The sequence below is a fragment of the Pygoscelis adeliae genome, unplaced genomic scaffold (assembly GCF_000699105.1).
Source record: "Pygoscelis adeliae isolate BGI_AS28 unplaced genomic scaffold, ASM69910v1 Scaffold442, whole genome shotgun sequence".
Taxonomy (NCBI): Eukaryota; Metazoa; Chordata; class Aves; order Sphenisciformes; family Spheniscidae; genus Pygoscelis; species Pygoscelis adeliae.
The window spans coordinates 664,507-684,082 of NW_008824191.1; the positions used below are offsets into that span (position 1 = coordinate 664,507).

Below are 19,576 nucleotides of genomic sequence, written 5' to 3' on the forward strand. Positions count from 1 at the left end.
AAGGGGAGCCCGATACCAAAATTAGCTGAACTCGCAGCCACATCGGTGGGGTGAAGGGACTGTCCTGCGGCCAGTGCCGGAGGAGTCGTGCTTCCCAGCCCTTGCTTTGACACAGATGTTTTGTGTCACATGTGGGTCCGCTGGCAGCAGTGCCGGGGCTTTCTGCTCCCCGCGGCTTCAGGGCATCCACGAGGGAATTGCTCCCACAGTCAGGCTCGACCCTCCTGGCCAAGCACAGGGCGAGATGCCGATACCCGGGCTCAGTCCGGATGCTGCGCTGCTGGCTCTGCGTGGGCTTTCCTCCGTCCGTCCGGCAGCCTCAGGTCCTCTGAAGATTGCGTGTTTGAGATATGTGTAATATTAGTCCGCGTAAATCACATCAAGCCTATGGCTTCCAGCGCTGCTGGCTTGGATTCTTGCAGACTAGCTCACTGTCACTCAGCCGCGGGCCGTCTAGGTTAGCTTAATGAGGAAGCCAGACTAAGATGAAATAATTAATGCAGCTGTAGAGTGGAGATGTAGGAGTCTTTGGGGGATAAGGGAGCTGGCCCAAATCTTCCTCCCCAACTGGAGCGCTCCAGGCCTTCGTGAAGGTTCGGAAATACTCTATTTCCACTGGGTGCCGAAGGTGGGTCTGCGGTCCTTCCAGCCTGGGATGCTCCCGGGAGCTCTCCAAATCAGCTGCGTAGGCATGGGGGTCTGGACAGGGTTCAGGGCAGCAGCTGGGCTGGGGCTGCAAGCTGGGAGCATGGTGGGGGGCCGCTGATGTTTTAGGAGGGTAAAACCCCAGTGCTGGGGGAGAGGAGAGTGATGCCAGGCTCTGGAAGATGCTCTGTTGTTGGGATGCTCTTCTTGGCCCTGAGAGTGGGAAGATAGGCCAGAGCCCTTCTCGCTTGGGGCTGGCCCTGCTCTGCCAGTGTGAATGGGCAGCATCGAGGGGAAGCACCCGCTGCCGCTCTGAGCTCCTGCCACTCGGCGTAAGCCCAAATTAAAGCGGGTTTATTTAGGAAACCCATTCCAGGATAAAGCTTTTGATTTATAGGCGCCCCGATAGTGCTCCAAGGAGGACTTGTACAACTTTAACTGCATTTTCTCAGCATCACACCAGCCCAATAAAAGGGAGTTCATATGAGCTGCACAAATTCTCACTTCCAATATAAAAAAGGTTTTATGAGACTGGAAGTCTCGCTGGCTCTGCGGGGCCGGGTGTATTGGCGGATACTCCGCATGACAGACCCTCGATTCCTCTTCGAGTTGTCAGACTTCAGTAGCATTTACAGCTATTTAGCTATCAAATTTTATGTGCGGCTCTGAGAGAAATGTGTCTTTTAAATACCGCTCTGTCTCGTAAACAGCAGTCTGTTAAACCATGTCAATGGTACAAGTGGTTCGTGAAGCCCTCCGATGCAGTCGCCTACAGCTCTGCTCATTACCTGAGCGGCAAAGTGCGGAACAACGCACTAAGTTAATTTTCCGAGCCGGTCGTCTTGGCTGGGGTTCGGCTTGCCAAGCAAAAGCTGGTAATAACCGCACTCCAACAGCCCAAATTTGGGTCCTGTTTTACCCCAGTGTAAATCCCCTTCCTCCTAGCCTCCATAAAGCCCCGCTCACTTGGTACTTGCTCAGCGCACACTCGGGCAAGGAGCTAGGGTTTGTCATCTGCGCTGTAGTTGCATCCAGAGGCCACTGGCGAGATCACATCCCTAATTTTCCAACCCAAGGCTTTGAAGCTCAGGATCCTCGCCTCTCCACGGGAAGACCGTTTGGTCTTCCCTTTGGTCCTCCTTCTTGGAGGAGGAGCTGGAGGCAGGAGGTTTCTGGGGTGCTAGCCTTGACCTTGGGCATAACAAAATCCCTTTGTTGCTCCTTCAAATCTCCCCCTAGGATACCACCATCCCATTGCCTTCTGTGCTTTTCCAGGCAGTGGTGCAGGGGATCAGCATGTACCACCTTGCATCTCCATGCTATTTATTTGGTGACCCAAGCTGAGCCCATTCGTGCCAGATGAGGAACAGAAGCTGCTCGCCCTCTTTGCTGATGGTGCAATCACGCCAGCTCCAATGCTTGGGATATAATTTACGGACCCTGAGCAAGGTTTCGGAGCTGAGCCAGGCTTGAGCTTTCAGCCTCTTATTTTGTTGTTTTCTTCCTTTTTTCTTATTATTATTTTAGCACAAAATGGTAACTTTATGTGTGTCTTCAAGCCTGCGCCACTTGGAAGGTGCAGGTGGTGCAGGCGGTGTGGAGAGCCCAGGCTGCGGGCGCCTTCGCCCAGAGGCACTGGGTAACGAGCACTTGGATGTATAATTGCTGCCGTATGCCACAGACTGGGAGGTTTGCTCTCCTATCGCTGCTGTTTCCGTGTGCAACAAGCCGGGCGCTGGGGAGGAAAAAAATAGACATGCGTGTGCAGCATGGTTATTTTCAAATATGAAATTGCACCTGCAAAAATAGAAGCCAGGACGGGACTGGTGAGCAGCTCAGAGCTAGGAGGCGTGATGCGTGTGGAACAGGGATGGGGACAGCATCTCTGAGTTTCTTTCCCATGCTCATGCCGCCTGATAGTTTTAGCGGACGTTACTCTTCCTCCCCCTTGCATTTCAATTAATCATCTGCTTGTCAGCGCTCTTCCCCCCAGCTCGCCTCCCCGCCAAGCCTCGGGGAGCAGCATGCACGCATGCAAGCACCCATGCACGCAGCCTGTGTGCCAACGGGCTTGGCTGCTTGTTAATCACTTACTGCTGTCGTGCGAGTTGGTCCCCACAGAAGGAGGTTTGGAAGAGGGGAAGATGGCTGTCTCCTTGGTCTCCACTTCATTGATGGGGATAGGCTGAGCGCAGTATCTGGCCCTGGTGTGTTGCAGCCCATGGTCTCCGTCCCACTCCAAGCGAAGAACTGGTCAGATTTGTTCAAACAGATTTTGCTTTCCAACGTGTTTGAAAGGAGCTCTGGGCTGAGCCGTCTCCCTCCCAGAATTTGTGGGGGACTTTTTTATATTTAATTTTTCCTGGCAATGGCATGCTCATACACCCATCCATGTGAGAAGTCACCTTAGGAGGTCTCTAGTCCAGCCTCCTGCCCCAAGCAGGGTGAATACTGAGTGCAGACCCATTTAGTTTGCCCATCTGGGTCTTGAAAACCTCCAGGGCTGAAGATCCCACAACCTGTCTGGGTCCCTTTTCCAGCAAATGACTGTCCCTATGGGAAAACGTCTTCCTTACACCAAGCCTGAACCTCTCCTGTTGCAGCTCATGCTTGTTGTCTCTCATCTTCCCACCATGGAGGGAGAGGGTCTGTCTCCATCATCTCAGTAACCTCCCTGTAGGTGCTGGCAGGTTGCTGTTAGGTCCCCCCCCAAAACCATCCCTTCTCTGGGCTGGACAAGCCCCGTTTTCTTAACTTGTTCTCATCCCCATGTGCTTCAGCCTTGTCACCACCCTAATGGCCCTTCACTGGACTTGTTGGAGGTCAGCAATGCCCATCTTGTACCAGAGCCCCAAAACTGGGCACAATGCTCCAGATGTGGTTTAAGGACATTTTTTTTCATTTAATTTTTTTTCCATAGTGGATCTTGCAAACCATGCCTAGGCATGTACCTGGCATCAAATTTCCCCTCTGGTTGGGAAAGGTTGCCAAAAAATAACAAAATTAATAAAGTGTGTGTGTCTTTGTGTGTGCATGTTTGCGTGCACAGTTATTTAGGTGTGATCTCTGTTTTGAAGATTCAATAGATTTTTTATTAATACTTTTCACGGGTGTGTTTAAGAACTTTGGTTTGACCCTTGTGCAAATGCACTGCTCTGGTCAGAGGCTCCTCTGCAACCCCAGCAGGAGCCGTGACCTCTCCCCGAGCTGCCGTCTGCTTCACTGCAGCCACAGAGATAGTAAACTCAGATGATTTCTCCTCCTACCCCCTCTCCTTGGCCAGAGTTTCTCTTAATTAGTGCTTTGAGTTTTCATCTGCCAGGAGGAAGCTTTTTTGGGGCTGGGCAGGATCTGCTCTGGCGAGGGCTGTTGCACGCTGTGCTGGGAGGTGCTGGAGCTGCAGAGAGCAGCTCAGAGGGGCGATGGGGATGAAGAGTGCAGCCAGAGCTGGGGACAGGGAGCATGAACCCTTTAGGAAAGGTTAAAGAAGGTCAGGCAACCTCAGCAGGCTGCAGGGCAGGAGGCAGAGCACCTTGGAGGTGGGGGCTCATGGGGAGGAAGGGAGCGTTTGCTGGAGGTGAGCATCCCTGGGAGACAGTGAGAAGATGCTTGGCGTAAGCTTGGTTCCTTCCAAAACAGCTCATTGGCTTGTTGCAGAAAAGCCCTCAGCCCAAATGCTGCTGAGCCAAAAGCTGAGGGTGAAGGGGAGGGAGCCAGCAGCACCGGTGGGAGATGGGGGACCGAGCGAGCCCTGGCAGTCGTCCCCTTGCTGGGACAGGCTCAGCTCTGCGGCCGTGGTGGAGTGTTTCCACCTTCCCTGAGTTTTGCAGAAGGGTATTAGCTAAAGGGTATGCCCAGCAGCAGGTCCAGGATGAGCCACCTCCGCATCCCTGGGGTGGAGAGCTGGGGTTTGAACTGAAGCCTCCTGCCGTGCCAGCGAGGTGGAAGTTGGGCTCCCGCTCTCCATCCAGGCAGCATTGCAATGGGCTCAGGCAACCAGAAAGGAGCAAAACTGGGGGCAGAAATGTGTTTCCCCGCATTTGCTGCTCATCCATGACTTTACCCTGCAATGAGCACAGCAAGCTGATGAGTATGAGTAGACTTGACTCTGGCTCAGCTTTTCCTTTGTTCTGCCGCTGAGGAATATTTGGGGATTGAAAGTGAAATACAGCGCTTTCCTTTTCCAAAGGAAAAAAAAAAAGAAGGGAAGGAGCCCCTCTCGCATGCTGCACCAGTGAACCCTCGTCATCCTGTAGCAGGAGGCCAGCGCACATGAATATTCCTGTGCAATATGCGCGAGTGATGAGCCCCATATGCAGGCCTTGGGAGGAATTAAATATTTTCTACGGCGTTTTCCAAAGAGCCTTTCCATCAAAGTGCTCGGTTGGGAGCCAAAACGCCCCAGCTTTCGCAGCCCCAGCTGGTTGACACTTTTTTTATTATTTTATTTTTAAACACTGATGAATATTTTCTAATTAAAAAACAAGCCCTCCCCTAAACTGAGTCTTGCCCCAGTGGATGGAGTTGAGCCAGAGTTTGGGAGGGGGCTGGAGGCCGCCAGGGACTCCACGGCTGCTCTCGGCTGCTGGTTTTTTCCTCCTTCAGTGCTGGAGCTTGCAGGAAGGGTCCTGAGATAAAGCGTACACGTGGTCCGCATCTGCCCAGCCATGCGTGGTGGAAGGCAGCCGGCCGGGCAGGGGATGGCAACCTGGTCCCTGCATGCTGCCTGGCCCCCGAGAGAGGGGAGGGATGAATGCAGGCTTCAGGCAGGCGGTCTGAGGAGCACCAGCCTCCCGGGATGGAGGTCACTGGGGTGCAGGTGGGCAAGGGGACTTCCAAGGAAAGTTTGGCATTGCAAGGGCTGTTTTTCATATACTGGCTGTTTTGCCTGCAAAGGTGAGAAGGAGCAAAGGCTTGGCATGGTTTTGGGAATGGAAGAAACAGGGCGATCACTGGAGGGGGAGGAGCCCAAGGAGGGGCAGATACACAGGATGAGACCTAACGCTGGCTTTTGTCTTGAGCACAGGGACAAAACCCCTTGCTAGTTTTAAGGTGTGTGAACCTGGTGCAGAGTTGGAGAGGAGCTGACCTGTCAGGGGCACGGGAATGGGAGATAGGTGCTGGTTCTGTGGACTGGAAGGAAAGGAGAGCCAGGAGAATCCAGCAAGAGGCTGGACGGTGGGGCAGGGTGATGGGCAGCAGGGTGACGTGCACCAGCGGTGGTGGAGAGCGTGGGGCCAGGCAGGAGGAGTGTCGGGCACTCCCCTGCTTGCTCCTGGGGTCTGGCAGCATGGCCAGCTCTGGAGCTGTAGCCCCTAGAATTGCCCCAGAATGAATTTAGGCCTGGATCCATGCTCCTTGGATGCGAGTCTTCATGGCAAGTCAGAGAGGCCATTTGCCTGCATGTTTAGCACTTGGCTTTGATTGCTTACTGGTGGAAAAAGTGCCTTGGAGGAGCAATGCTGGCAGCAGCCACCCTTGCCTCCAGCCACCTCTGTAGTGGTCACGGGGCTTGAGAGCAGAGCAGGGCTCACGGAGCAAAGCTCAGGTGCTGGAGAAAAAAGCTGCTGGGATCTTGCAAAGTGAGACCTCTCCCAGCTAAGTTGTTTTTCTCCTAAGGAGCCAGAGTGGCTCCAGACTGTTTACTGCTCACTGCAGCCAGGCTGGTAGGTAGGAAGGTGATGGTATGCCCACCTTGAGTACTGTACCCCACAAACCATGAGAAAGAAAGAAAGAAAGGATCTGCACAGTTTGACATCACTTGGGGACCGAATCGGTTCCCAAGCACGGTACCAATGTGTGCATCTTCCCTCCCGTGCAGGGCTGGAAACAAATTGGATTTTAACCCAATTTCTCCTGTATTGAGTATTCATTTAATTCTGCTGGCTTTACATAGCAAAGTCTTCCTCCAAGCATACGTCTTCTTGGCTCTTTCTTGTTTGGAAAGAGGCTGAGACCCAGATATGGTCTCACGCCACAGCTCACCTGTCAGGAGCAGCACACAGCGATGCTGGGCTGGCTAGAGCTCATCGCTGCTAGCAAGAGCCATGCTCAGAGGGGATCCTTGTTTCCAAAGGGGTGTTTTGTTTCCCCCATCACCACTAAGCCCGCCACACTGCCCCGGCACGCGTTTCGGTGTACAGCCGCTCCGTCCTTCTCCTCGCCCTGCGGGAACTGCTTCCCTGATGTCAGACAGCTAATACCCCCTAACAAACATGCTAATTTAAGAGCTGCTAAAGCCAGGGGCCAGTGGGAGGTCACAGTCCGCACAAACAGATGGTGTTTTGTCCTTGATAATTAAATTTTCCTGTAGTTTTGGGCGAGAGACTTTCTTGCCTTTTATTTCAGAACAGCTGCCTCGAGCCAACTCCGTTCCTCCCTCCTCATCCTCTGCTCACTCTCAGCAAACACCATCTGCGGGGCTGGGGCAAGACCCCATGGAGGGCGAGGGTCCCCAGGGGGTTTCGGAGGTGCCTTCAGTGGCCCGCTGGGCTTGCCCCACGTGCTCCAACAGCTCTGGGCTTCAGCGTTTGGAGTCCCCCTGACAAGGCAGCAGTTGGAGGCCAGGTGAGTGGCACCAGCCTGGGGTTTGTGGGTGCCCCCAGCCCATTTCAGCAATGCTGGAGGGGGAGGGGACCCCATGCTTCGGCCTCTCGCGGCTGCTTTTCTGCCAGCTCCATCCAGGCAATGAGGTGGCGGGGGGGCTGGGGTCAGTGAGGTCCTGCTGCAAACCGAGGTGGCGGTGACGGCAAGACAGCTGCCGGCACGTGGCGAGGCTCGACATGCGAGTAGGGCCATTTGGGAGGTTGGAGAGAAAAGGGGTTGATTCCTCCCCCCAGCTTTCCTAGAAGGTCATTTGCAAGCAGGGCTGTGCAAGCACGTTGTCCCGGTCCTGCTGCCAGCCCCTGTCCCATCACTGTGCCCAGTCCCACCACCATCACTGGGCTGGGCTCTGCGGCACATCCCCATGTCTACCAAAGGAGCTGCTGGCAGCAGAAAGCCCCCGCAGTATCACTGGCCCCGACACAGGCTGCCCCCGCCAAAGGGGAGGATTAGTCCCTCCCTGCACTGCCACTCTCCTTGCTTGTCCTTGGGGTGTCATGGAGCAACCCCGTGCCTCAGTTTCCCCCGGCTCACCATTTTGCAGCGTGCTCAGTTGCCCGCTACAAAAACCAGGTGCCACCGTGGCGTTTGGAGGCAGTCACCAGCACGCTGCACGGAGCGTGCTGGGAGCCTGCGGGATGGCACAGGGCGAGCGGGGTGGAAAAACTGGATGGAACTGGGAGAAGCAATGAGCACCAAACCCCATCTGGCTGCGGGGTGGGCAGCATTTCTCTCCAGCCTGTGCTTTTCCCTGCCCAGGTTTTGGGCAGCATCCTTGTGGTGGGGAGGGAGGCAGGGGGCAGCCCATATGCAGATGCAGGACAAATGTCCCCACCATCACATCTGTCCTGGCTGCCTGGGGTGGCCTGCATCCCCACAGCGGCTTGTGGGCTGGTGACCCCAGGCTGGTGGTTGGTGTGAAGGTGTTGCAGAGACCACTGTCCAGGACACTGTCCCATTGCGTTGTTTACAAAGTCGTGCCCCAACTGCTGTGTGGGTGTTTGGAGCTGGAGGCATTTGAGGTGCTCATGCAAACCCACAAGCACAAGGCCATCAGGCATGACCCACCGTGGCAATCTCCCCTGCAAAACGTGCTGGTCAGCTGGGGGGAGTCCAGGGCCGTGAAGGCAGGGTGGGTCGGGGTGTTGAGGGGCTGGGATGCTTGCGAAGGGCACAGCGGGGCGGACCAGGGGTGGCTGCCATGCAGCTGTATGCATTTTGTGAGCAGACGTGTGCAGAGCAGCTTGGCGAGCATGCAAGTCAGTGGTGGAGTGCCTTTGTCCCGCTCGTCCACCCATAGCAGCACCCCTCCTTTGGGGCACCCCATCTGGTGAGGGCCCAGAGGACCCCCTGCATCGCACGGGGTGGCAGGCAAGAGGGGAGGGCTGGGTAGGCTCACAGCCTGGCCAGAGCTGGGGTCCTTGGACCATCCTGATGGTCTTCCCATGCCATTTGCTGTCCCTCATGGTCCATTGTGCTGGGGAGGACACATTGCAAGGGATGGAGGGAGCTCCCGGGGTAGGTGGATGGGTTGCAGAGCGGGGAGCCCAGCATCTCCCGTGGGACCTGGACAGGGAAGGACAGCAAGCAGAGACCAGTGGGGAGCACACGGTCCCCAGCATCCGGAGCCCCTGCCTGCATCCGACAGCGCCCGCTGCCCTCCCTGGGCTCCAGAGGCTGCCTGGCCCCTGCCCACCCTGTCCTCCTGCCAGCTCGTACTGCAGGCGTGGGGGAGAGATGAAGCAAAACAAAACAAATCATCCTGAGGCGTCTCTGGGGAGGCAGCGTCAGAGTCATTGGAGTGGCTTCCTCTGTGCCAAGCACTTAAAGAAAAAAAGCCCAAACAAATAAACAAGCCAAAATTAAAATGCCCAGCAAGTCCTGTACAACTGGATGCTCCCTCCCTTACGCTCCCAGCTGCTAAGCCAGCATCTTATTCCCTCCCTGGACAAGATGGGCTGCCAAGGTCTCTTCCAACGCTCCTCACTCCAATCCTGCTCATGTTCCTGATCCCCTGCAACACAGGCTTCAGGCTCTCATCCTCCTCCAGCTCTATCTTGGCATGCTGTAAAAAAGCAAACCTGCCCTGCTTTCTGAGCAGCGATGCTGCGGCCTCAGTCCTTGGCTGTGTTTCTTGATTTGGGAGTGAGCTGCAGCTCTCCCTGGCCTGGGGACATCACCACCGGGAAGTTTTCTGGGGCCAAGCCAGTGTGGTCCTGCCTGTGCCAGAGGGAAGGGGTCCTTGCGGGCTGCAGGGTGCCAGCGGTTGGGTTGGGGCAGCAGCCAGAATTGCACCCCGCTTTCCCCTGTGCTTCTGCAGCAGCACGGTGCCCTTCACCTTTCCGGTGTGGTAGTGTTGGGGTAACCCCAGCGCCAGCAAGCTCAGACCCTGTGCCCACGCTGGTGTCCAGCCCCTTGCACGGTGCTGCAGAAAACAGACCTCCAGAGGAGCAAGTTTGGGCTACAAAGAGGTGCAGTTTTTGTATTTCAAGCCAAACCCCTTTGTCCCTGTGTCCCCGGATGCCATTGAGGGGGCTGCTAAAGGTCCTGTGGCCAGACCCCCCCAAAATCACTATTACCAGTGACCAGGCTCCTGAGGCTTGGAAAGGCTTGGAAACACCATGCTGCCCTACACCATGTCCACTGTGCCACGGGCATCCAGCTGATGGAGGAAGTCTGGACAACGAGCTCTGTCTGTCCTCCCTTTCCTCTTTGTTTTGCTCAGGACGGCGCGTGACTACGGCACGGTCCGGATTTTAACGCTAGGATGCTTTTCTCTGCTCTGGAGGTTTGCGTCTTAAGGGGCGTTGGGGAGTTCATAAAGGAACCTGGCCACAGACTCTCCTCAAGGCAAAAGGCAGGGTTGTGAGCAAAATCCTGGGGGGGTTGAAGGTTGAATGCAGCCCCACAGACAAAAATAAGAAGTGTTGCAAGCATTTGCCTGGAAATCAGAAACTGAACCTGGCATGAGGCAGCAGAACCTTCCTAAAACTTTTGGGGCTGTTTGCTCGGTGTATGGGAGTTGGGTTTTGCTTTTGTATTTTGTTTTGGGTTTTGTTCCCCATCATTAATATTCTGTTTTCGTGAGTGGAGACTGGGAATTGAAGTGCCAAAATTCACTGTGACACCAAGAGCTCCTTCCCACAGTAATCACAGCCTGGAGAGGCGGAGTGAGCAGGATCTGCCCCCAAATGCACCTGTCTTGGGTGATTTCTCCAGCTTCCAGGGAGGAGCACTGGGAAATGCCTGGACCACAAGCATCTCCCATCTGCCATCTCCCTCCCTTCTCTGATCTCCTCTGTCTGTCCCTGGCATGGTGCAATCAGCTCCACACCACTGGGGAAAGCATCTATGGAAAAAAACAACCCAAGACCCAACTTGAATGGAGGCTCCAGAAAAAAAGCACCATCTTTGGCACTTCTTTAATAGAAGCAAACATCTGATTGATTCCTGCAATCTCTCTCTGCAGGGAGCTGGAAAATGCTCAGCGCAGAGGAAAGTTGAGTAAAAAGGGGATGAAAATGGTGTTTCCCATTATTGGTCCAAGCTTTCCTCCATCTCGGAGGCTGTCTGGGCATGGGTGTGGAGAAGTAGGGCTTAGGTACAGCAGCTCAGTTGAATTCCTGCCCGGGTGGCACCGGCGTCCTTGAGGAATAGGCATGGGGCAACATTTCTCTGCTGCCCTCCTGCCCTGCCGTGCTTTCTCGCAGTGCCAATTTCGAAGACGTGCGGTGCTTATTAGTATGCTGTGCTTTGCGTTGGCTTTTATCACCACTGGAGCAGATGGCTGGTCTTGGACCACTGCCCTCTGCTTGCAGAAAGGCCGGTTAGCGTGATGGTAGTTGCGAGGACAGGTACAGGCTGTGGGAAACGTTCCCCTTCAAGGCTCTGAGTGGAAAGAGGGCATGGGCAGCAGCAGGCAGCTGATTGCATGGCAGCATTGCCCCGTGATGGCCGTGGCACCAAGGGCTGTTGGTAGGCAGGGTCGTTGGAGAGGTTCCCAGTGGTGTACCTGTGCAATACTCTCCTGACGTTGCTCATGGAGGTAGGATGTAGCTGGCTGGGAGCCACACCACAAGGATGGTTCCCCTGCCTGTCCTCGGGGCACGGAGGAGGCAGGTCGTAGCACCCCTGCGTGTGTCCCTTGTCCTACCAGGGTCAGGGTGGGCTGCAGTGTCCTGATGCATTAGGGCTCACTTGGTTGGTTTGGAGGAGCTGCAACGTGTGGTTTGAGAGGAGGGGAACCCACCTTGCTCCTGGAGCAGAAATCCCCCAGTCCCTGCAGCTGCAGGGTGAGGACCTTGCTCCTGTGGGTCTCAGGGCCCCACCGGCCTTTCCACAGTTCCCTGCCCCAGCGGGAGCACATGGCTGTCATCCACACGAGCAAGAAATTACCTGTCCTGGGAGCCAGCTCATCGGTCAGGCAGGATCCCAATCAGCCTGAGATGTTTCATGGGTTGCTTGTTCCTCCCCAAACCACCTCAGCTCCCCCTGGAGCCCATGGGCTCTGCAGTACCCCCTGGAAAGCAGCTCTGGTTTTAGCTGAGCTGATGCTCCCTCCAGGAGAGCCTCTTTCTTCATCCCCATGGGCATGGGGAGCAGCTTCGGTTGCTGGCTTTCTCACTGAGACATCCTACCAACAACATGCAGGGATGATGGAACAGCTCCAGGCTTCAGCACATGTGTGGTGGAGCCAAGAGCCCTGCAAGCCTATGGCTACCTTCAGGGGCACATTCTTCAACCAAAGCAGCTGGGAAAATTTTTGAGGGCCATCCATCCACCGTCTGTCCATTTCTCCTAGACAACGAGGGCAGGAGAGTCTGCACAGCCACCCAGGGGTCCGTCAGTGCTCCCCAGGCCGGCAGAGGCACAGTGATGGAGGGGTTCTGCCGTGGGGGGCTCCTTCTTCCAGGGCATCCTCTCACCTGGCGTCTCCACTTTGTTACTGGAAAGGGAGGAGGTGGAGAGAGGAAAGCCACAGTTTGGAAGAGCTGTGAGCAAATTAGTTTCAGCTGGCCCTGGTCATCCCTGTGGCACTCGTGGTCCAGGGGGGCAGTGCTAATCACCCTGTTGACAGTGGGGGTTTAAATTAGATTTAAGAAGGCTTTTCAAGTGGCAGGGGCTCTGGCTTTGCAGGTAAGGCTTTCTGATAGCACATATTAAGGAGATGATAAAGCCCCTCTTTTCTCTCCCCCTCTTAAGCAGCAAAGTGGAGTTCAGCACGAGGCACATTGCGAGACCAGGAGGTTTTAGGGTTGTTAGGAAGTGTACAGCATTAAGCAACAACTATTTTTTAGCAACAACGATTTTTTCCTTCTCTTGCCCTTGCCTTGCTGCCAGGGGAGGTGTGAAGGGAGGAGACAGCACTTGGTGCTTTTGGGTGCCCCGGTGCTGCTCCCAGGGCTGCTCCCCCTGCCCACAGGGCTGCCCACGAGTGGTGCAGTCCCTGTGGGAACTGGGACTGGGGGATGTCCTGCCCACTGCGGTGCTTCACTGCTCATCCCAGCAGCACGTGCTGCCCTCTGGGAGAGATGACATCTTGCTGGAGGCACTGCAGATCCCTGGGGCTGGGAAAGCTGTGGCAGGATCTCCGCTAGCTGGGCTGGGCTGAGCAATCGAGGGTGGCTTTGGTAAGGGTGTTTCTGTGGGGCTGGGGCCCAGGAGGTGTCTGCTGCAAGTGTCTCCAGCACAGGTGCACTGTAATGGCTACAATCGGCGTCTGCACTACAGGCGTAGCATCACACCTCAGGACAGGCAGATCGTGACCTCTCCTGCAGGATAGGTGTCTGCGCTGTCTGTGGTCAGCATCTGCGGTAGAGGTGTATGGTACCATCTACAGTCAGCATCTGCAGTACAGGTGTACTGTAGCATCTACAGTTGGCATCTGCAATACAGGTGTACTGTAGTGTCTGCACTCAGTGTGTGCAGGACAAGTGTACCATAGTGTGTACAGTTGGTGCCTGCAGTACAGGCATACCAGAGCATTTGCAGTCAGTGTCTGCAGTACAGGCGTACCGTGGCAGCTACAGTCAGTGTCTGCAGTACAGCCGTACCAAGGCGTCTACAGCTGGTGTCTGCAGTAGAGGTTGTACCATAGCGTTTACAGTTGATGCCTGCCGTACAGGCACACCATAGTGTCTACAGTTGGTGCCTGCAGTACAGGTGCCGCAGAGCTCCTTTGGAAGCCTCTGGGTAAGGCTGCAGGGGTGGCGTACAGGGACGAGACGACTTAACGGAGCTTTTTTCTCCCCCAGATAGCCACTTCAGAGCCAGGCCTTGAAGTAGACTTTGTTGTGAAAACACTAGGTTTTGAAAGTACCCCTTTTTTTTGGGGGGGGGAACCCCCCTTCCAGAATGGGGTCTTACTTATTTATCATGGCTGGGAGGGGACTACGGCAGGTGAGAGTTGCGGGGGGAGGCTGGGGTGCAGCCCGCGTCCCTCACCAGCCAGGGACAGCCCTGCCTTGGAGCTGCCATTTCCAGCTGGCTGTTGCCAGTTAATACCCCATTGCCAGCAAACATCGCCATGGGTTTGGGGATCCTTCTAAGGGGGAGCTGGAAAGGATCCATCTCTCTGCCTGCTTGGAAGAGGACACTGGGACTGTTCAGCAGACAGTGGCATCCTACTTTTTGCCTGGATGCATGATCTTCTTTGCTCTTGCTGCCCACCTCAGGACTGTCCTCACCCCATCACACCAAGGCAGTTAATGTCACATCACTGTGCCCCTTCAATCCTGCTTGCAGGAGCAGCTTCTGGGCTTGTCTTCATGTAGGTTTGCCCACAACCCCCCTCCACGTAGCCTGATCTAGCTCAGGGAAAGCACAACTGGAAATGCATTTGGTTTAGACTCAGAGCTGCTGGAGGGGACCATATTCATGTCTACGTTGTCTTCTGCTAAGAGTGAGCACGACTGATGTCCTCATTACCCTTGGTGCAGAGGACAAGGCAGGGAAGGATCAACTAGTTGGTTTCTCCCAAAGCAAGAAGCTGGGGACAGTGAGGAGGGCTGCCGGAGGTGGCTCCAGCTGCAGAGCTGCTAGGCCACCGCATCTCATGTGCCCCCTCGCCTCCCTTTGCTCCTGCCCAGGCTCCTCTTTCCTCTCCGCCACCAAGAAATGATTCACTACAGGGGCAAAAGCAAATATTCTCCAATCCCTTTTTCTGCAGAAGATTGAGTTTCCCACTGCTGGGTTTGCTGTGTAATAAATGCGGTTCCCCACCGTCACCTTTCAACTGGTCCCTGCCGGAGCGGGGACGCAGCCCGGGGAATTGCATGCCTGGTGAGCTGCTGCTCACTGGCCTGTGTGCCTGCGTGCCGGGGTGCTGGCTTGCTAGAGAAATTGTTAAATGAGCAAATACAGCAAATGGAAATTTGCATTAGAAGCATCTGCAGAAATTGCGAAGGTTTTGTTATGTGCTTGGAAAAAAAAAATCAACATGGCTTTGGGCAAAACAGGCAAACAAAGCAAATACTGCATGAGAAATTGCGATTCAAGTGAGAAAAAGTTGGTTTTCTGGCTAGACTTTTTGCACTAAAATAGCTCTGGCTCCTGCCTGGCGGCAAGGCTCATCTCTGAGAAGAAATGAGGTTTTGCAGGGCAAAAGCAGCCGAGTGGTGAGGTCTCTGTGCCAGCACTGGGAACCTCTGCCTGTGTCCTGGCCATGCCACAGAGTCCCCAGGGACCTCGGCCAGGTCTCTCCTCTCTCTTTTTCTACCTGTAGCCAAACAGCATCACCCTCGAGACTGGTGCTTCAGGGCAGGAATAGTCCCTTGCCACTATTAATTCTGGTGCCTGTCTCTGCACAGGTGTGGCCTCAGGTGAGGCTGCCAGGCACACGGGCTGGAGCAGCAGCAATTATTTTAATGACTGATAAAACGAGGAGCAGCAGGGGAGGGTGAATGGCTTTGCTCCCTGGCAGGACAAAGATGTAGAGTGTGATGGTTGGCAATGATATTTGCACTGGTGCAAGCCAAACCGAAGGCTGTGGCGATCAGATTTCACACTTTTCAAAGAGCAGGCTGAGTGCTGGGGGGCTGGAGGGGCTCCCGTCCTGCATCCCATCATTGCCACCGTCCCCAGAGATAGGATGGCTGCGCTACCTGGGGGTACCTGGACTGCGGTGCAGGGGGGGCTCCGGCCCTGGTGCAGTTCCTTGCCTGCTTCAATTCCTAGTGCCACCCACCAACTTCCAGGGCTGTAGGAAAGGAATATTCAGTGGGAAGTGAATTTGGGATTGGTAGGGAGAGTCAGCTCCTGGTTTGCAGGCAGCTCCCAAGCTGCTTGGGGCCCCACGTGCCAGCACTGCCCCGGGATGTGGCATTGCCACCTACCTTGGGTCCTGGCCATCGCCCGCTCCCCAAGCTGCCGCTTGCGATGGCAACTAGCGCACAGGTGGGGTGGCAGCAGGGGAGCCACGCTGCGAGCATGGTGGGGACACATGGAGGAGGCAGAGTGGAGAGCAGGCACAGGGAAAAAGAGGAGAGAAGCAGCAGATTGAATGATAACGATGTTGTAATTAGCAGTTAGCGCTCCTCGCCCAGAGCTTTCAAAGGAAGGTCACCTTCATTATCTCTGTTTTACAGGTGGGGAAACTGAGGCACAGGGGAGGCGGTGAGAGCGATTTGCTCAAGGTGACCCGGGAGGGCTGGGGCTGGGCTTAGAGCGGGGTCTGGTGCTGGCATGTCCATGCTCTGCTGCCACAGCTGTGCCGAGGCCAGCTCTCACTGCCAGCCCTCACTGCCCAAACCCAGCGCTGCAAATTCAGCAGCAAAGCCGTGGATCTCTTCTCTGCCTGTCCCCTGGCTCCCCATTTTCAGGGCCCCTGTCCCTCCAGCATCTCTGACCCCGAGAGGCATTTGAGACCAGGCTGCACCCCAAAATCTGCTCGTGACATCCCTCCCAGCCATGCTTGCCTTCCCCTCCAGCCCTGCAAAGGCTTGTGTCCTGCTGCAAACCCAAGGCCATCTGGGCTCCTGCAATGGCCGTGTTGGGTAATGGAATATGTTTTGCTGGGTTTTTTTCTCTGGCCGGTACAGCTCCCCCTTTATTTAGGTTTAAATGGATGCCATCTGGCTAACGAGCCCATACGCATGTTCTAGTTTAAAAGGCAATCCTCCACGCGTTACCGATAAGGCGCTGGAGATTAGAGAGGTTTAAACGGTTTTGAAGGTGTAATTTGCTTTTCACGCATGGTGCTATTTACCTCCTGGCGGGTGGGCCAGCATCCCCATCACTGTCTCCAGCAGCTCACTCCTGGCTCTGGTCTCCTCCACTGGCCCTGGCTGCAAGAGGAGGAGAGCTCGGGTGTCTCTGAGCCTGGCAGGGCTGCGCAGGGCATCCTTGCGGTTGTTGCTGCCATTTGTCCACTCCCAGGGAGGCTCACTGGTGCAAGAAGGGTGTTCCCTGCTTGTCCCTAAAGCCCAGCATGTCTCCGCCCGCCTGCCTTCTTAGCTGTTCCCTGCTCCGCGCCTCCCTGTACCCCAGCATCCCCTGGGACATGGCATGGCTCACCAGGACGTCACAGCTTCTGTCTCTCTCCCAGCCCAGAGAGATGGGGGCAAACCGTGGCCCATCAGGGTGTCAATGGAAGGCAGCTGAGGCAGCATGCAGCACCCATCAGTCACTGCAAAGGCACTGATGAGGGTTACGCTGTCCCTGGCATGCCCCAAAAATGCTGCTGCTGTTGCATCGGGCTGGTGGACAGCATGGTGCTTGGTGCTAGTGCCGGAAGGGGCCATACCAGAGCAGCAGCAGCAGCTGCCCGTGCTGGGATCTGCATCTTGCACATCCTAAGCACTGGCTGCTGCTGTGAAGTGCCTGGGTGTGCTCTCATCTCTTCAAAAAACCTCTGCGACCCACTTGCAGGCAGCAGGGTGATGCTGCAGCTGCCAAGGAGAGCCCAGCACCAGGGCTTGACTTTCTTAAAGGAAAGGTTGAAAATGAGACGAGGAAAATGCAGCATTTGTGCAAGGTGTATTGTTGCCTCTGGGCATCTGGTTGTGCTGGCAGCTCCCATGGAAAGTGCCACAGGCCATTGAATGATGAAGCGTGCACCAGCAAAACACCTTGTTTGGCAGCAAGTTCCCCTGTAGCTGAGGTGAAGTCTTGCTTTGTGGCCATCTCCTTGCGGTCCCATCGCACCCTTCAGCTGCCCAGGAGGGACCAGCTCTCAGCACGCCGTGTGAGAGGTCTCCTGGGGGCAAACCCTGACCGCTCTTGCCTGTGTTTGCTTCCACAGATGGCTAACCCCGTCCCGTCAGCCTGCTGCGTGGTGCTCGCCGCAGTGGTGGTGGTGTACGCTCAGAGACACAGCCAGCAGGGTAAGTCTCTTCCCACCTCTCCCACCTTGGGGGTCCCAAAAAATGTCGGTGCCACTCCTCCAGCCTCTCTCCTGGGGCAAGCTGAGTGCATTCTCTGGGCTTGGCTGCTATTACATTTCTGGATGTTATTACTTTTCTCCTCTCCATAACAGATGCGTCCCCTCCTGCCTGCTGCTGTGGGGTTTGGGCGTCCTGCATCCCCCCAGCACCTGCTGGTCCCCCTCGCCCTGCCCACACCCCCGTGTGTTCCAGTGTGCCCCTACAGCCAGGGCACCGCTTCCCAGCCCTTCACCCCTCCTTTTCTGCACGCTGCCCTGTGCAACCCACCCACGAAGGGATGAGCAGGTGGGAAGAAGCAGCAGCCTGACAGCCCCAAGCCCCAACACCCTACCCCATGACCGTGATGGGTGCCTCATCCTGCTCTCACCTCATTGGGGTGACTTTGCTCCCATTGCCACCACCCATCTGTGCCCACCACTAGCTCCTGCCTCTCCGGGTTAGCAGAGGATTTGGGGCTTACCTTAGTGATGGCTTTAGAGAGATGAAATTTTAGAGACACCGGTGATCCTGGGACCAGGCAGGAGCGGGAAGGTTATGGGGCAGCGGGTTGGGTCCTACTGTAGGGTCACCTGTGGCAGCCCTGCAAAAATGGGACAAAATGGGGGACCTCCAAAACTCACTGAATTCCTGGCAGTCAGCCTGGCTGTTGTTGCTTTCAGTGGATTATAGAGGAGAATTTTGCTGATTAACTCTGGTAAGGACATCTGTGCATCCATGGGCCCTGTGGGATTGAGGAACCCAGCCAGAGCACCCCACTGAGCTCCCCTAAATCCAGCTGGATGGGTTTACATTGTTGGAAGCTGACAGCCTTGCTTGCTTGGACACAAAGCAGATGGGGTTCAGTGGCATGTCCCCATCGTGTGGGGACAGCCACTCTCTGGACACGGAGGGAGCTTGCTGGGTGGTGTTGCAGGAGCATTCCCAGCACCTTCCCAGGGTGCCTGCTCAAAGCATTTGGGTGCTGAGCTGTGTGCTGCTTGTGGTGGTGGATTGCTTTCTGCAGAGGAGCAATGCTGCTTGGTCCTCCTGTGCTTGCAGGACCGCTGCTTGGGAAGCCTTGAAGGACCCAGTGTCAAGGCTGTCAGAGCATCCTTTGGATGCACCGTGCTGCTTCCCTCCATGCTGTGGGGATGGCAGCCCAGACCTGTCGTACAGGGAGATGCACAAAACACAGAAGTGCCCGATACTTCAGGGTTACGCACACTTGAAATGTGTTGCCTAGACAGAGAAACAAATGCTCCCCACCAGCGCTGGCCAGGGACACACATTTCGCCACTGGCAGCAGCATGATGGCACAGAGACCACAGCCCTGGGCAAGGCCCATGGCCAGGTGAGCCGCAACGACTGTCATCTTCTGCTCCATGATCCGGCAGGATTGAGGGATTTGGCAGCACAGCCTCCCCGTCCCTGTGTTCCTCCTCCTTCCCTTGCCCGGCTGCATCTGGGAGGGAGATGTCTGGGGCACCACCTCGAAACCGGAGCTGCTGAGACCTGAGTTCATCAACAGGCACCTGGAGGGGGTGTGCAGAGTGAGGCAGGGCTCTTCCCATCTGCAGGAGCCAGAGAGGCTGCTGTGCACTGGGGGACATAAAAAAAATTGGGTATAAAAAGAATTCCCCAAAAAGAACTGGGGAGAATTGGGTGTAAAAGCTGGAGGAAAGCTAGTAGGGCAGTTCCAGGACTGTCCTCAATCTGTTCTCCAGAGACACCATGCATCCCTCCTGGGCACCTCTCTGAAACACCAAGGTTATGCTCTGGGCACAGGCTTTGGAGCAGCAGGTCTCCTGCCCACCCCACTGTGCCTGGCTTGGAGAGGCTGCACGCATGCAGGTGACGTCGGGGAGTGTCTGCCCTACGTTGAAGACCTGAGAGGTGTGCTCCATCCCCCTACCCAGCGCTCACCCCCTGCCCCACTGCAGCCTCCCCTCACCAGGCAGCTCTGGGGC

At 55.7% G+C, this 19,576-nt stretch overlaps 1 protein-coding gene across 1 annotated transcript in view; it reads left to right on the forward strand.

Moving 5' to 3' along the window:
• Positions 1 to 17,488: 17,488 nt before the first annotated feature.
• Positions 17,489 to 19,576, forward strand: part of CNTFR (ciliary neurotrophic factor receptor) — an 88,253-nt gene continuing 86,165 nt past the window's right edge. Inside the window, exon 1 of the mRNA XM_009334715.1 lies at positions 17,489 to 17,570. Coding sequence (XP_009332990.1) covers positions 17,489 to 17,570 — 82 coding nt within the window. The remainder of the gene's footprint in view (positions 17,571 to 19,576) is intronic.